We start from the raw sequence: 15,955 nt of genomic DNA on the forward strand, positions 1-15,955 counted from the left end.
CGTACTGTCGTAAATAATCACGTGGAGACGTCATGGACGATTCCTATGTGAAGTTTAGGTAAACTGTTAGATTTCAGCTGTGTTGTTATGGTTGTTTTATAGTGTGTTTGCTTGATTCTGTAGTTGTATTTAGGACAGGGAAAAAACTGTTGCTAGGTTGAGGATCTTTCTTTTGTCACACCGGCGCGTGTGCGTGTTTTTTTATTTTTATTTTTTATGAATGAATGAGTTCGTGAGTTAGTTGATGCTCACAGACTAGTGTGCATCATGTTCGTGTTGGTGGAGATGGTCGACACCGTCCGGATCCCACCGTGGGACTTCCATAAACAACTAAACGAGGCCATAGCGGAGGAGCTGAACAAGAAACTGGCCAACAAGGTGACTGACACTCAACTGGTTCGGGTTAAGTTTCCAGCTCTCTAAACTACTACTTCCAAACTTGTGTAAATTATCCAATAGAGTATGCAAAATAAAGCTCAACAAATGCATCATTTTGACTTTGACTCCGTCAGTTCTGACTAACGTGTTTTGCACAACAGCAAGTTTCAGTGATCTAATGAAAACACTTTTAAGGTCAACTTTAAACTAGAGAAGTCTCCCATCCTGAGATGCGTTTTTGTGAGCTATGATAAATCAGAGGCATGTGTTTCACAGAAGCATCTTCATAAGAAAAGAGCAAGTTTTAAGATAGAGTTGTCCTTCTCAATAAGGAAACACACTATTTAACTCTAGATCGGGGTCTCCAGCGCTGGTCCTCGAGGGCCACAATCCTGCAGGTTTTCCATGCATCCCTGCTCCAACACAGCTGACTCAAATGAATTAGTCATTATGCAGACCTTCATAGGCTGTTATCTATTTAATTTGAGTCTGGTGTGTTGAAACAGAAATAGATTAAGAATCTGACAGCAGACCTTGAGGACCGACTTTGGACACCCCTGCTCTAGATATCTGAATATGTATGAAATACATGGCTGCACATATACCATCCAACCTTTGGCCCTTGTTTTGGTTTAGGAAAAGCCTCCCAGGACCTTCATACTGAAAGAATTGTGTTCATGAATGTAAAAAAGTTGACAATTATAATTCCATGCCAGTTAAAAGAAAATGTCCCATGCCCCTTATCTGATTTCTCAGTTTGCATGTCATCAGCTCCTGTCCTACCCCCCCCCCCCCCCCCCGCCAGAAACAAGAGCAGTTAAGGAAGGGAAAGGCGACACACTAAACAGCGATGTCTTTGCCTCAGATTCAGAATTTTCAAACTTCAATTCAATTCAACTTTATTTATACAGCGTCAAATCACTGCAATGCCATCTCAAGACACTTTACAGACAAAAAAAAAAAACATAATGAAAGCCAATTCATAATAGCCTACAAAAGGAAACCAACAGATTGAGCTGGAGGTCAAACCCAATCTCCCATCCAACTTGAACTAAATGGAACAAAACTCAAAAGCAAAACAAGTGAAGTAACATGGACATCCCAAACGAGTAATGCTGGGTGCTGGACTGGAAATGTGATACGGAATGAGAAAAGAAAAGTCTGCACACTTGAAGTAGGGCTGCAGGCCAAAAATGTTACTCCAAAAAAACCTCCTTAAAGCTCAGATTCTGGTCTGCAGACTTTTTTCATCTCGCAAAACTCAACTCGGTCATCAGACCATAGATTTTACAATTTATCTGTTTAAATTGAATTTCCAATGTGAGATTAATGTGTCAGTTTTCAGATCAGAAGCAGGAGGGTAGAGGAGATGAGGAGGCAGCAACTAAGATGCCCCTCAGATGTAGCGTTCAGATTCAGCAATAATACCATGGTGTTATTTAACATAATGAAATACATTGCTGAGCACAGATGAGCCCAGTAAGGGAGCTGTCTGCACCAGGAGTCGACCAGACCACAGTATCAGGGGCACCATCACGGTCACTAGTCAAAAGACCAAAGACATGAAACGTGCGCACACAGCCACGGCCAGTATGACACCCAGTGCAGAGGAACACCAGAAAATGTTCTAAAAATAATCAAATACATAAAAAAAAATAAAACGATAAATATTTCAAATAAAAACAATAGAATAAAGATTATAAAAGCAGTATTATCAATTATAAAACAAAATAAATGACAATAGCTCAGATTCTGGTCTGCAGACTTTTTTCATCTCGCAAAACTCAACTCGGTCATCAGACCATAGATTTTACAATTTATCTGTTTAAATTGAATTTCCAATGTGAGATTAATGTGTCAGTTTTCAGATCAGAAGCAGGAGGGTAGAGGAGATGAGGAGGCAGCAACTAAGATGCCCCTCAGATGTAGCGTTCAGATTCAGCAATAATACCATGGTGTTATTTAACGTTTTGGTAAACATCCTATATTCACACTTATTCAGCAATGTCTTTCATAAAGTCGTTTGCAGTTAAACTCTTTCATTCAGACCCAAGAAATAACAGACAGGCAATTTTGATATTTTAATCTGAAGTCTTTTTGTGGCACAGTAGCAAAATGTCATGGGAGAAAAAAAAAACTAGCTAACAAATATGTTTATATAAAATCAAACTTTATTTATAAATCACTTTTCCTACAATACAATGCAACACAAAGTGCTTTACATGATATAAAAACACAACAAAGAAAATTCATCAGCCCCTCCCTTCTTACACACTCAAACGCACACACACACTCATACACACACCCAACCAACATCAATTTCCAACACTTGTCTTAAACATCATGCACACACCTACCTACTTATACATTGCTGAGCACAGATGAGCCCAGTAAGGGAGCTGTCTGCACCAGGAGTCGACCAGACCACAGTATCAGGGGCACCATCACGGTCACTAGTCAAAAGACCAAAGACATGAAACGTGCGCACACAGCCACGGCCAGTATGACACCCAGTGCAGAGGAACACCAGAAAATGTTCTAAAAATAATCAAATACATAAAAAAAAAATAAAACGATAAATATTTCAAATAAAAACAATAGAATAAAGATTATAAAAGCAGTATTATCAATTATAAAACAAAATAAATGACAATAAAATGTCCCTAAAAAGAGTTGGGTGGAAGTAAATAAATGTAATATCCACTCTAACATAATAAATATTAAGCAAAAGCCAAATTAAAAAGACAAGTTTTTAGCCTGCTCTTAAAAACATGAATGTTCTCTGCAGCAACAGAGTTTAGAACAAAGTTTTTACTGTGTAGTGATGCAATAGACTTATGAGTTATGACACATTACGCGTTAAAGCGTAAAGCTTTTCAAACAAAAGTTTGATGCTGAGTAACCGGCTAATATCTTGTATAATAAACTTTGAGCTGCTGTCTTTACTTCAGGTGGTCTACAACGTGGGTCTCTGCATCTGCTTGTATGACATCACTAAACTGGAGGACTCCTATATATTCCCAGGGGACGGCGCCTCGCACACTAAAGGTGAGATGATGATAAAAAACCCAGCTGTGAAAAAGTCTCTTATTAACTGGACATTTGCAAGATTACCAGTTACCATTAGGGGGATTTGAAGTATGCTCATTTAAACATGCTAATTTGTATACTGAAAACCTCAGGCTTTTAATCTAAAGTGCTTGTTTTTCGATTTTAACAAACATCTTAATGTTAGAGGAGCCGTGTTGATTGTGTGATCCATGAGGGGTCAAGTGGTCATTTTAGATCTGATCCCACATTTCTTTGTTTTTTGTGCCAGTTCATTTCAGATATGTGGTTTTCCATCCTTTCCTCGAAGAGATCCTCATCGGCAAGATCAAGTACTGCAGTCAGGAAGGAGTTCACGGTAAGATTCATCTTCCACATCAGCGTGCACAAATTCCGATTTAGCACTGCAACAAATGAGAATTTATGCTCTTTGTTAGTTTTTTATGTGTTTTTCTAATGTTATGATTCAGTATAGAAAATTCCCTTTTCTAAATGTATGTAATGCAATATATAATGCAAGTGCATCACAATCTCAGTATTCAAAGTTAATGTTCGATGTAAAGAAATAAATAAAGATGGTTTTGTACAAAGACTCCTTTATTTAAATGACAATAACAGGGTCTATTTGAACCTTGATGGGAAAATCTGACGTTAGTTATTAACAGCATCCTTAAAGCAGGAACTGAATCTCTGCCACATTATAATTCAACAAAGACGCTTATATTGGATCATCAACAGTAAAAATAAAATAATTTTAAATTAGTTATACATTAGATAAATATATTTTACATTAATATTTTTACTTTTTACAACCTATGCCACATAAAAAAGGGAAGTTACTGGGAAGTCATCTGAAATTTGCAAATATGCATGTATGTTGTTTTTTTTTTTAAATAAATACTTTAATGGAAATATCTGTAATCTTGTATAAACCTTACAAAGTAGATGCATTGAAAATAAATTAATTTAATTTATTTTTAGTGATTGAAACAAATGAAAGAAAAAAAGCAGCTTAACTTTTGATACCACTCATATGCACGATGATTGATGCACATTGTCATGCATGGATAGCATGAAGTAGAAGTGAAGGGAACATTTCACACAGTGGTGACTATTGTGTATGAAAAGCTTACTGGATCAAATAAAAAACAGCTGTAACATCCTCACAGTTCTTGGGGTTAAAAATAAGACTGGTACCAGTAATGAGTCAGTTCCAAAACACGATACAAAGTGGGACCTGAATATAACGTCCAACTGCTTCCAAACATTAAAGTGACAGTTCAGCCTGCGTTCTCGTGTCTTTTTTGCTTCTCAGCTATTTTTGCACGCCAGTTGAAGCATAATTAGTCGGCAGAGGCCAAGTGCTGAATACTTCAGTAACATCAGTGGCTGGTTGAAAGATCAGTGTCAAAACAAGCGGCGAAATGTTCCACACATCTGACTCCCACAAGAAACAATCGAGTAATAAAAAAAAAAAAAAAAAAAAAAGAAACCAGTAGACCTGCATGACAAAATCTGTGACTGGGGACCACAGTAAAAACAAAAACCCACACACATGCACACACATTGTTGCAGAGCAGAACACAAATGCAAAGAGAAGATGAACATGCAGCTCTTTAAGTTTAAGCTGCATTGCTGGGTTTTTCCTCAGATTTTATAATCTATGAAGTCATTTATTAAATCCTTCGGACTGGGTTAGCATGCCCCCGCGTTACCCCCTTCATGCCTTTTACAGCTCCCTTATGAAAGCCTTTTTTTTTTTTTTTTTTTTTTTTGGCTTCTTTTGTCAGTTTTCCTTTAAGCTGCTGCAGAGATGCTGCATAAAATGTTCACTTTTCCACACGTCTGTGATTAAAACGAGTTGTAACATACATGAGTTTATTTATGATGTGCTTGCTAATTTCAGGACCAGGCTAGAATCAGTCGGGATCAGAACAACTCGATTTAATCAGATGAAATTAAGCTGATTAATTATCAGTGGTTTCCAGTGTGAATAAAATGGGATAAATTACATTTATTTTGTAAAATTACATGCATTTTATTTATTAATTATTCATGCTGTGGTTGTTTTTCACCTATCATAAAAGTTAAAATAATTTAAAAAAAAAGTTGTAAATAACCTTGATCTGCCTGCATTCGCAGTGACGATGGGCTTCTTCGATGATATTCTCATTCCTCCAGAGTCGCTTCAGCAACCTGCAAGATTGTATCCAGACCCAAGAAGTTGAAATACTGTTTATGTATTTAATCTGAAGTTGCATGACTTGCCTCAGGCTGATGCTGGGGTCTACTGTGCCAGTGCTTTTCAGTGGAGCTCTCCTTAGCTGCAGCCTCAGCGATGAAGCTGAGCAGGTTTGGCTCTGGGAGTACGAGACAGAAGAGGGAGCGCACGACCTCTACATGGACAAAGGAGAGGAGATCCGTTTTCGGGTGTCAGACGAGGTCTTTGTGGACACGTCGCCAACGGGGCCAGCCACAGCTGCGTCTGACACGCCAGCACAGCCGGGACAGTCGACGGCGCCACCGGCAGAGGAGAGCACTGAGAAGAAAGAGGCCCCATACACTCTGATTGTAAGAGTCACATTAAAGATGTTTAAAGTGAAACTTGAAAGATTGTTTAGATTGCTACACACCTCAGGAGGCCGTGCGCTGGGGTGTCATTACACATTTCTGAAATAGTAATATTTTGTGTTTTGATAATTACTCTGGTTTTAATGTAAATGTAAGTTTGGTTTCCTTGGTTGATTCCAGAAAGGTGAAGCCAATCAAGAGAGCAGGAAGGTCTGCAGAACCACACAAGATATTGCAATGATATTGCTAATGTATTTAGACTGTTTCCTGCTCTTTTACATATTTATATGTATACATTATATATATATATATATATATATATATATATATATATATATATATATATATATATATATATATATATAATATAGTTTGTGTCTTGTAATCTTTTTCAGAGATTTTCCATTATTTTTTGATCTACAGACTATAAGGGCAAAACTTTAACTTGAACTTCTAATCAGTTCATTTTTTGTTTTGTTGCTTATGATCAGTAACCTGAAGTCATCGTCTTTCCATTTTTCTGTTTTTTTAATCCTCTTCAAACAGGTAATTATTTGTTGGTGTTTAGTTGAATGACTTGTTTCCCTGCTTTTCATTAACTCATTGCAGCTGAATTGCAGTTGAGCTTTTACATCTTTGCTCTGCAGGATTTTCCACATAAATGCATCTGACTTTAGTTTCATTGTCAAACTGAACATCATGGTGAGTAAGTAGCAGAGATTTTCTGTGGATGGCTCTTTCATCAGGTTCATATTTGTGCAGGTGGAGCTGTATGTTTGAACAAGGAACCAGCAGTTTACTAAATATCTCAGAAGGTCGGGCAAAGGATTTAATTATTAGCCTTGTCGTGGATCTTGGGACTATTACCTCAACCTGACCTCTACGTGTATTGTAAACTGTTAAAGGGGATGATGGAGAAGTAATTGAGTGCATGAACACAGCTCTTACATCATCCAGCCTCTACTCCTGCCTGTTACTGTGTAAATGAGTCATAATCCAAACCATCTAGTTAAGAAGACTTTGATGAAAAAAACAGCAAAAAGAATTCATTCATTCATTTTCCTAACCGCTTAATCCAATTCAGGGTTGCAGGGAAGCTGGAGCCTATCCCAGCAGTCTTTGGGCGAAATGCAGGGTTGCCAGTCCATCACAGGGCCACACAGAGAGAAACAACCACTCACACTCACTCCTATGGGCCATTTAGAGTAACCAATTAATCTAACATGCATGTCTTTGGATGGTGGGAGGAAACCGGAGTACCCAGAGAGAACCCACTCATACACAGGGAGAACATGCAAACATGCAAAAAAAGAATTAAAAAAAAAAAAAAAAAAAAAGAAAATCATAATTTAGCACTTCATTTCTTTTAAAAAATTCATTTTGTTCACTGTAATTTCAAGTAATACCTTTAAAGTCGAGCCACTTCACTTTCAGTGTATTTAACACAATCAGACATGCAAAAAAAAAAAGTGTGTATATATATATATATATATATATATATATATAAAATATATAAAATATAATGAAACTGTATCAAGCAAATATGAAGCTTCAGGTTGTTTAGACCCTCTAGCTCTTTGTCAACCATCTCTAATATAAAGCTTTAAATTGGCTGTCTTTATCTCCACTTGGAGATAAATAATCTTGTTTGTCCTTTCTTGTTGCATGTGTCGCTTTTTTCTTTTTTTTTTTTTTTTTGTAGGGCAAAAACCAGCTGTCACTTGGCCGTGTGTGTTACCAGAAATATGCAGTCATTTATGTAACAAAGGTAACATCATTCTTACTTTTGCTTCTCTCTTTTTTTTTTTCCCCCCATTCAGGGGACCATCTGCGAGCCTGGACTGGGGCTGCTGTCATGGTGGAACAGTTAGCACAACCGAGGAAGAAGATGGCCTTTATAAGACACAAGGACCGACGGCAGAAAACGCAGAATGCTGTTGTGTGTTACAACAAACACAAAGAAGTGGAGCTGGAGTGTTCCAGTAGCTGATGATGGACACTGGTTGTACTGAGAGTACAGCCCGAAGCATACCAGCTTTATGCTTACAGTTACAATTACCTCTTTACGTGTTTACTAACACAATGTTCATTTGATATATTTAACTCTCATTACTTGAGCCTCACATGCATAACTCTTAACTCAGTTGTGAGAAAAACAGCTTTATCAGTTTTTTTATTTCCACAGTTTTTTTCATATTGTAAAAGCATTTCAACAAAGGATCAGGCTGTGATCTGTGAATTTGTCATTTTGAGTGATTATAGCAAATAAATCAAAGGAGATTAGTGATCAGCCCTTTAAATCCTGCTGTTGAAGGGACACTAAAGGACGCTTCCCCACATGTTTATAGCAGATCTACTCGGTTTTGTTGTGACTTACTCATAGATCTGTGTTTATAGTGAAATCCAAATAGCAGAAGACAGTTGTTCATGTGACAGCTGGGTTGTGAAACTTGAACTAAAACAGACCGGTTGCATGCGACCTTCAGCAGAAATACTGCCTTACAGACTGGAGATGAAGAAATGCATGAATGTGTTTCTTATTTAAATGCTTTTTTTCCTGTGAAGCTTTGAAACTGATCACTTTGAAGAGATACCATCTCATCTTTTAAAGAAGTATATAACCGTACTGATAGTAGCCCAGATGTGTGTAATTTACTTTCTGGATTCAATTTCCCCACAGTCTTTTGGATTAGATCGGTTGTACAAGTGCACATATGAAGGCAGATAACCTCCGATCTCAGAGCTCGCTGTTCCGGCTGCAGATGCGGGTCAGGGAATGACCAAAGTGACTTTCACGCAGTCGCATCACGCCATCGGAATCTCCGCCGGCTGCGCAGACTCAGCAGCCCCATCCGCACCGTCACATCGGGGTTTTTCCGTCGGTCTGCGTGAATTTAAGTCGGCTTATTTATTTAATTACTCGTTATATAATCCACAAGGACTTAAAACACACTCTGACTTGCTGATCGTCCTCGAGCTCTCGGCGCACCCTCTGCGGTAAGTGACATTTTCTGGGGAGATGTGCAGGTTGGAGCTCCAGCTGGAGAAGTGGGGGAGTGTGTCGTCGTCTCTTTGTTTCAAGATTTCTTTGCATGCCTCTTTGAGAAACGTTTTATTTTATTTTATTTAAAGAGTTTATTGGTTCATGTGGTAGTAAATGCGAGACTGATCTCATGAGCAGCTGTTGTCATGAAACGACCTCTCACCCTGGTTTTTCTCTCTTATTGTGTTTTTACTGTTGTGGATTTTTTTTTTAAAAGACCATATTTGAAACACTTTAGAGAAATTGATGAGTTTAGATTGTGGGGTTTGTTTCCTGAGATCAACCTTTTCACTGCAGAGGAATTAGATTTTTTTTTGTTTTGTTTTGTTCTTTTACACAGAGGGATCTTTTTCTGGTGGAAAGAAAAGTGAACGAGTAGAACATTTCCTGCAGGAACACACACACATGCATGCCTGTCCATGCCCATTCACTAAGATAGAGACAGAGAGGAAATTGTCTCTGACTTGGACAAGCAGAGCTGCCATGGATTGCATGTCCTTACTAGTCAGGAATGGGAGCCATGACTGCATGAGGTGATCTCTTTTGTGATGATTTTGCTGACAGTCGTTACTTATCCAGAAAACTCCTCATTTTATTGCAGCAATGTGTTGTCGGCTGACCTATGTCGCAGTCTTGAAGGATTATGAGGATATATGTAATTAATCATTAGGGAACAGGTCACTGACGTCACAAACGCACCACTTGAGGCGACGTTCTGCAGCTGGTCCTACGTCACGTCACGTCGCCTGTTTGCGTCATCATACATGAGATAAACAAATAAATAAGCCTACTTTACCAAACGGTGTGTTGTTTTCCCAAACTGTGGCCATTTTCTAGATTGAAATCCAAACTGAGCAGAGATCAGCAGGCTATTGTACAGATCAGATTAATGTGGCAGGATTTACAGGAACTGAAAGGCAAGGTCACCTGACCACACGGTGTGCGATGAATCCATTCTTCACCACATATATAGAAGCATTACAGTCACGGGTCCCTGAAATAAACAGGATACACCCAACTATAGATGCTCAAGTGAAAAAAAAAGAAAAGTCATCAATGTGGATATGCTTTAGGAAGCTTTGGGAGTAATCATGGTGACTGGAAGTGGTGTGTAGATTGCAATAGGGCCAAATGGAGATCTGGGAAGGATCAAGGTGAAGTTATTCAGACCTTCACAGTAACTCGGGACTTAAAGAGGCTATTCTACCTATTTTTACTTTACTGTGCAATATTGAGCCACCCTTGTTCTTTATTTATTTATTCATTTTTACTATAGGTCATTGGCAAGAAAACAGGAAGTGGGTGCAAAAACCACTTAGAAATACAATATGTATAAGGAAAAAAACCCCAGAGTTTGCAGGCAGTCTTCAGTATGAGCATCTTTTATTCTTCAACAGTCTTGAACCGTCTTAGATAAATTTTTTGTTATTTTTTTAAAGTGATCTTCATGAATAATTCTCCAGACTTATTAGATAACATTTCTAAAGATCTTTGGATGTATTCTGCCTGTTGTTCTGTTCTCTGTCAAAGTCATCTAAAACTGCTTTAACTTCATAGGAGAATACATTAATTCTGAATTATTTAAATCCGAATTATTATTTGTGAATTACAAAACATCATACCGTACCCATTGATGTAGAGGTTCAGGCTCTGAAGAAGATTCATTGCTTCACAAGACCTGTTGTTCAGTTCAGTTCTCAACCATTTGGCATATTTTAGTCTTTTCCTGCTCATTTCCCTTCCATCAGAATGATTTCTTGGCAGCCACCATTAACTGAAGAACCAGATACCACTTACCGCCCTACACACACACACTCAGCCACAAATACACCACTTTTAGATGTTATTTATCTGTTATAGATTCACTTATAGGGCTCAAATTATTTTAAGCACACACGCTGCACATCATGTTGAGACAGATTTCCATCTTAATATCTCTTTTAGGAACCACCTTATTGATAAAAAGTACTATTTTATGTCTCTTAAACTGTGTTATATTTAACATATATGCAAGTTAAAACTCGAGAATAAATTATGCTTTTCCTTCAGGTTGCTTGTAACAAAGTCAAATAACTCTGTTTATGATAAATTTAAAACAGGTTATCTAAATTGTGTTATGCGTATATACTTGCTCATTCTCTGAGTTGGTTGCCTTTTTATGCTTTAATGCTTTATTTAGTGTTAAGCGACTTTATGAAGGTAATCTGAAAGCACTGAGCTGAAAATGGGTGAAAAATCAGCCAATGTCCAGAAGAAACTTTGAAAGGCCTTCAGAAAACTGTTGCTCAAGACCACTTGGGAGCAAAGTATGAAGAAATGATGGGTGGGATTTTGACTTTTGCTCAGTATTTTGCGTCCTAAACTCATCTTACGGAAAAGTCTGTCAGTAAAAACTCCATAAAATCTTTTCAGTATCTCATTTTCCAAAATGAACAAGCTTGTAAACTCGAGGCATTTTGGATTTAATGAAAACTGATCTGTCACTAAAATCTCTTCCTCCTTACTTTATTGACAGCTATTAACTTGCTGAATGAACTGATAATGGTTTGTTGTGTCACAGTGTGCATGATTTTCTCATTTTTCTTTCTTTTCTTTTATCATATTGCATGAGGTTGACATTCAGCTAAAAGCACAAAGAACAAGTCTCACAGTGTCTTTGGTTTGTGGCTTGAGAGCAGCCCCCTCCCCATCTTCCTCTGCCATCAGTTAGAAATATGCCAGCCCGTTGATCCCCATTTGTTCTCATTCTGTGGTCTCTTCCCCCTCACAGTGAGCCATCTTGACGGACTTGAATCGACGGCACTGACCTACATAACAGCCGAGTGTCCACAGTGAGGCAGGCCCATCTGAGCGGACAGACCCACAGACAGAGCGGAGGACGTCACCAGAACATCAGCAGTTTAAGGAACAGCAGCAACAGCAGCTGGTGAAGTAGAATACTGCATCTGCATCCCCCATCCTACTTCTCTTCATCACATCTGACATGGCAGATCCCAGCCTCACGTCACCCTCTGGGACACCGCTGCGCTCCCCTGATGCCCCTCTCATCCTCTCCTTCCCCTTCCTGAGGGAGGGGAGCCGGGTGTGGGAGGAAGGGAAAGAGCCACCTCTTCCACGGGATCTGCCCAGCCCACTGCCAACAAAGCGCACTCGCACCTACTCAGCGTAAGTAATACTGAGCTGAAGAGGAACCCTTGCTGCTTAGTCTTAGTTTTAGAGCACTAAATTGTATTTTAAAGAGCATGATATGTCCTGGAAGACTGATCATTTATTTACTGAAGTTTAGATTCAAGCAGAAAAAACTGTTAATTTGTGGGATTTTTTATGGAACTTCACTTCAGCAAGCATACCAACGTTGGTTTAGAAGCAAAAATATTCTCTTTAAGGTTAAGTTGCATTATTAGGAGTTTAGATACAGAACAGTTTTAAAGTTTATAAAACAAGAATCACTGCTGTTGGATAAAAGCACCAAAACCAAAGTGGTTAGGATTCGTACACGTGTAGTCAACTGTTGGATCAGTCATGAAACACCGACTAAACCTCTTCAGCCATACTGAAATCCTGAAACACAGCCTGTCAGGAAGATCATGGCTCAAAAACCACCAGCAGCTTTGTTGTTACCACCTTACTTTCCGAATGACTGCCATTGTATTGGCAAGCCAGAAGAGGTCCTCAGAGATGTAGATTCCCATGAATTACAAAATGAGAATGTTATGATTAAAAATAGCTGCCACTTCACTCAACCAACAACTCAGGTGGATATTCTGTAATAGTTCATAAAAAGCCTTATAAATGGGATTAACAGACAGCAAAAGGCACCATTTATCTCATTTTAACCATATTAAGGATTACAAATCTTTATAACGATGATTTGTATAGCATGATGATGGTTAAAGTAATATAAACACCATTTTAATTCCAGCTGCAAAATGTTCACAAATCAACCAGAGATCTTTAAATAACAGAGGAATATTTGCTAGAATGAATTTAGAATAAAATGAAAACTGGTCTTATTGTGAGACGTGTTTAGACCACATAAAGGCAAGCGATTTACTGATGATGAAGAGCACAGAAGGGTCTTAATGTTTTTTTTTTTTTTATCCTGCAATCAGAAGGCCTTTGTTTAATTTTTACATGATAATTATCTCATTCAGTGACTAATGCATCAAAAGAAAAAGAAAAAAAACAGAGTATTTCCCGCTGCATACTACCCTTTCTGCTTCACTGGAACCAAATAAAAGTTGCTGCATTATGTGCAATTTTATAGTAAAAATGAAGCATTTGATTGTCTTCTGTTTGCCTTCAGAACAGTTCGAGCTCACTCAGGACCAGTTTTTAAGGGCGTATGTAAGAACTTCTCCAGATCACAAGGTCATGGCTTCATCCAACCTTCCCACGGTGGAGAAGACATCTTTGTTCATATCTCAGAGTAAGTGACAACACAAATGCACAGTGGTTCAAACTAACTGCAGATCTGCTGTATCAACTCAATGATAAATAAGTTAATACATTCTTCAGTAATAATAATAATAAGTTAAGGAAATTGAAATATTCAGTGCATCGATGTATGAAGATTCCCAGCAAACGCGCATTCCTGCAAATGCTTTATGCAGCAGCATGCTCTGTGCCAGCAAACAAGTCTCTACATCATGGATCCAACATTCCCCTTTGATAGTATTTTCTACATTGCAGCAGATCTTGTTTCTGTAATTTGTGCGTTGGATCATGATATATGAAGTCTGTGAAGGCAACTTCAAAGCACTGCATTGCGTTTCGTCTTGCTGCAGTAGGTTAAATGATTTAAATCAAAATGAACTTAAAATGCATCTTTTTTTTAAATTAAAACTGCATTTAGGTTGGTGAAATTAGAATAAGTTTTAAAGGAATAGAAAGAAGATTTTCTATTTTAATAAACTTTTGTTGCTTAAAAGCAGAGAAAAACAAGAAAAAATGAAAACAAATTATCTGCTTTTGGCCAGTTTTGAGTCGTTAAAACACTTCTTGTGTTTTGTTGTAATCCATGCAGCTCACTGCCACCCTCAGGCTTCACCGCTTCATGTTTTCTGTGTTTCAGTATCGAGGGCGAGTACGTTCCAGTCGAGGGGGACGAGGTTACGTACAAAGTGTGCCGGGTTCCACCGAAGAACCTGAAAGTGCAGGCAGTGGAGGTGAAGATCATACATCTAAACCCAGGGACAAAACATGAAACCTGGTCTGGACAGGTCATCAGCTCGTAGGGCCTGATCTCTGGTGGTGCTCAGCCTTGGAATGGGGTTGGGGATGGGGAGTGGGTGGGTGAGGTTTAGGGTGACGGTCCACTCGGACTCATGATTTTGCCGCGCTCAATTCTATTATGTTTTTAAAAGATATTATATTCTACACATCAAAGATGTCAGTAATAAGTTGATGCTCACAGTTATTTCTTCACAGAGCCGATATATTCTGTTAAATTTGCTCTAAACAAGCTGTCATTATACCTTTTCTTTTCATGATCACGACTAAAGTGGGGAAACATTTGCAGACTGGAACATCGGTTCTGCTTCCTATTTAGTAGCTACTTGCATCATCAAACTTTCCAGAGTCACAAGTTGGGTGAAAGCGTCATGTGACTTTGAAAAATTGAGTATAAACTTTGAATTCATCAGACATTGTAAAGGAGATTAAAATGCCTGTTGCTGAGAGGAAGAAGGAGGTGGTAATTTGGGAGCCTAGAGAGCAGCAGATCAGTTTAGGAAGGCGAAGTGCTTTGTCTCATGATCTTTTGGTTTCAGATCAGCATTTTAGAAACAAATACAGGAAGGTTATCTGAGGCAGAAAGAGAAATATGAAGTTAGGAGCGAAAGATGAAGTGAAATTTAAGGATTTGTTTTCACATGAGGGAAACATTTGATCAAGAAGACAGATTTAATTGCAAAGTTAAAAAAAAAAAAAAAAAAAAGCAAAACAAACAAACAAAAAAAGTCAGCAAAAATACATCAATTTTCTTGTATTGTCTTGTTTTGTGGTTGATTATTTATTCTGATTCTTGATATGTATGTCCAAGAAATACAAGCTTTATATTTTGGATAAGACAGATAACACTTGCACTTAACTCCCTCTATTGTAAACTGCTGCCGTACGTCAGAAACTTACTGAACTTGTGTAAAAATGGCTGTTTGGAAAGCATGTTGTCTGTGTGTGGCGAGCATGGTCCATGTGATAGTGAGCCTCGCATTTCCACAGTTTCTGTGCCAACAGAGCTTATTGTCACATTGTAGCTTATCAGGGTGAAATGCTACACTGTACTGTCATTTTTATCACATAGATCTAGTTGATCCTGTAGATCAGGGATGTCCAGCTCCGATCCTCAGCCCACACCTGACTCAAACTAACGTGTCATTGTGCTGAAGTTCATTGGCTGTTAGATCCGTTTAATTTAAGTCAGGTGTGTTAAAGCAGGAATACATCGAAAACCTGCAGGACAGCGGCTCTCGAGGACAGACTTTGGACACCCCTGCTGTAGATCTTGTCTGTGTGTGTGTGTGTGTTTGTGTGTGTGTCACTGCCTGAAACTGTCCAAAGTGAAACTTTCTGCGGATGAGCCCCTTTGGCAGTAATATCCATTATTTCTTCTACTGAGCCTCAAAAGAACAATTAAAATGTGATTCATGAGTTTAGTGGAAAATCTGCTTATTTTTGTCTCAGAAGTGAGAAACATGTTTTGACAGCAGTCATTTGAATAAAAACCCACGCTAGTAATTCATGTGTGAGTGACAATGTTTTCTCACTCAGGACACACATTGAGTATTTGATGTGGAAAAGAAATCCTAGTTTTCACACAACCTGGCTTCCTCTTTGCTACAGTCTGGTGCAGTGAATAAGATCTGAGGAACCTCCAAAGAGTTCATGACTGAGCAGCTTCTCTGCTTTTTAAAT

The 15,955-nt window shown here is 38.4% G+C and overlaps 2 protein-coding genes across 2 annotated transcripts; both read left to right on the plus strand.

Annotated features, from left to right (window-relative positions):
• Nucleotides 1-63: 63 nt before the first annotated feature.
• On the plus strand, nt 64-8,278 carry polr3h (polymerase (RNA) III (DNA directed) polypeptide H). Its single transcript, XM_079253464.1, has 6 exons — nt 64-378; nt 3,330-3,426; nt 3,698-3,784; nt 5,569-5,632; nt 5,763-5,997; nt 7,818-8,278. Exons 1-6 carry the CDS (start codon nt 268-270, stop codon nt 7,866-7,868), a joined length of 645 nt encoding a protein of 214 aa, XP_079109590.1. The 5' UTR covers nt 64-267; the 3' UTR covers nt 7,869-8,278.
• A 3,678-nt stretch (nt 8,279-11,956) lies between these two features.
• On the plus strand, nt 11,957-14,277 carry csdc2b (cold shock domain containing C2, RNA binding b; the record flags this gene model as incomplete). The annotated part of the gene is made up of 3 exons (XM_079252256.1): nt 11,957-12,205; nt 13,347-13,469; nt 14,115-14,277. The coding sequence occupies exons 1-3, from the start codon at nt 12,024-12,026 to the stop codon at nt 14,275-14,277; spliced, it is 468 nt and encodes a 155-aa protein (XP_079108382.1). The 5' UTR covers nt 11,957-12,023.
• Between the last annotated feature and the right edge of the window lie 1,678 nt (nt 14,278-15,955).

The sequence above is a fragment of the Telmatherina bonti genome (assembly GCF_933228915.1).
Source record: "Telmatherina bonti genome assembly, chromosome: 14".
Lineage (NCBI taxonomy): Eukaryota > Metazoa > Chordata > Actinopteri > Atheriniformes > Telmatherinidae > Telmatherina > Telmatherina bonti.

Coding starts and splice junctions, on each gene's coding strand:
- polr3h (XM_079253464.1), top strand. CDS start 268: ATGTTCGTGTTGGTGGAGATGGTCGACACCGTCCGGATCCCACCGTGG. Junction 3,785..5,568: donor CAGTCAGGAAGGAGTTCACG/GTAAGATTCATC, acceptor CTGCATTCGCAG/TGACGATGGGCTTCTTCGAT. Junction 5,998..7,817: donor AGGCCCCATACACTCTGATT/GTAAGAGTCACA, acceptor CCCCCCATTCAG/GGGACCATCTGCGAGCCTGG.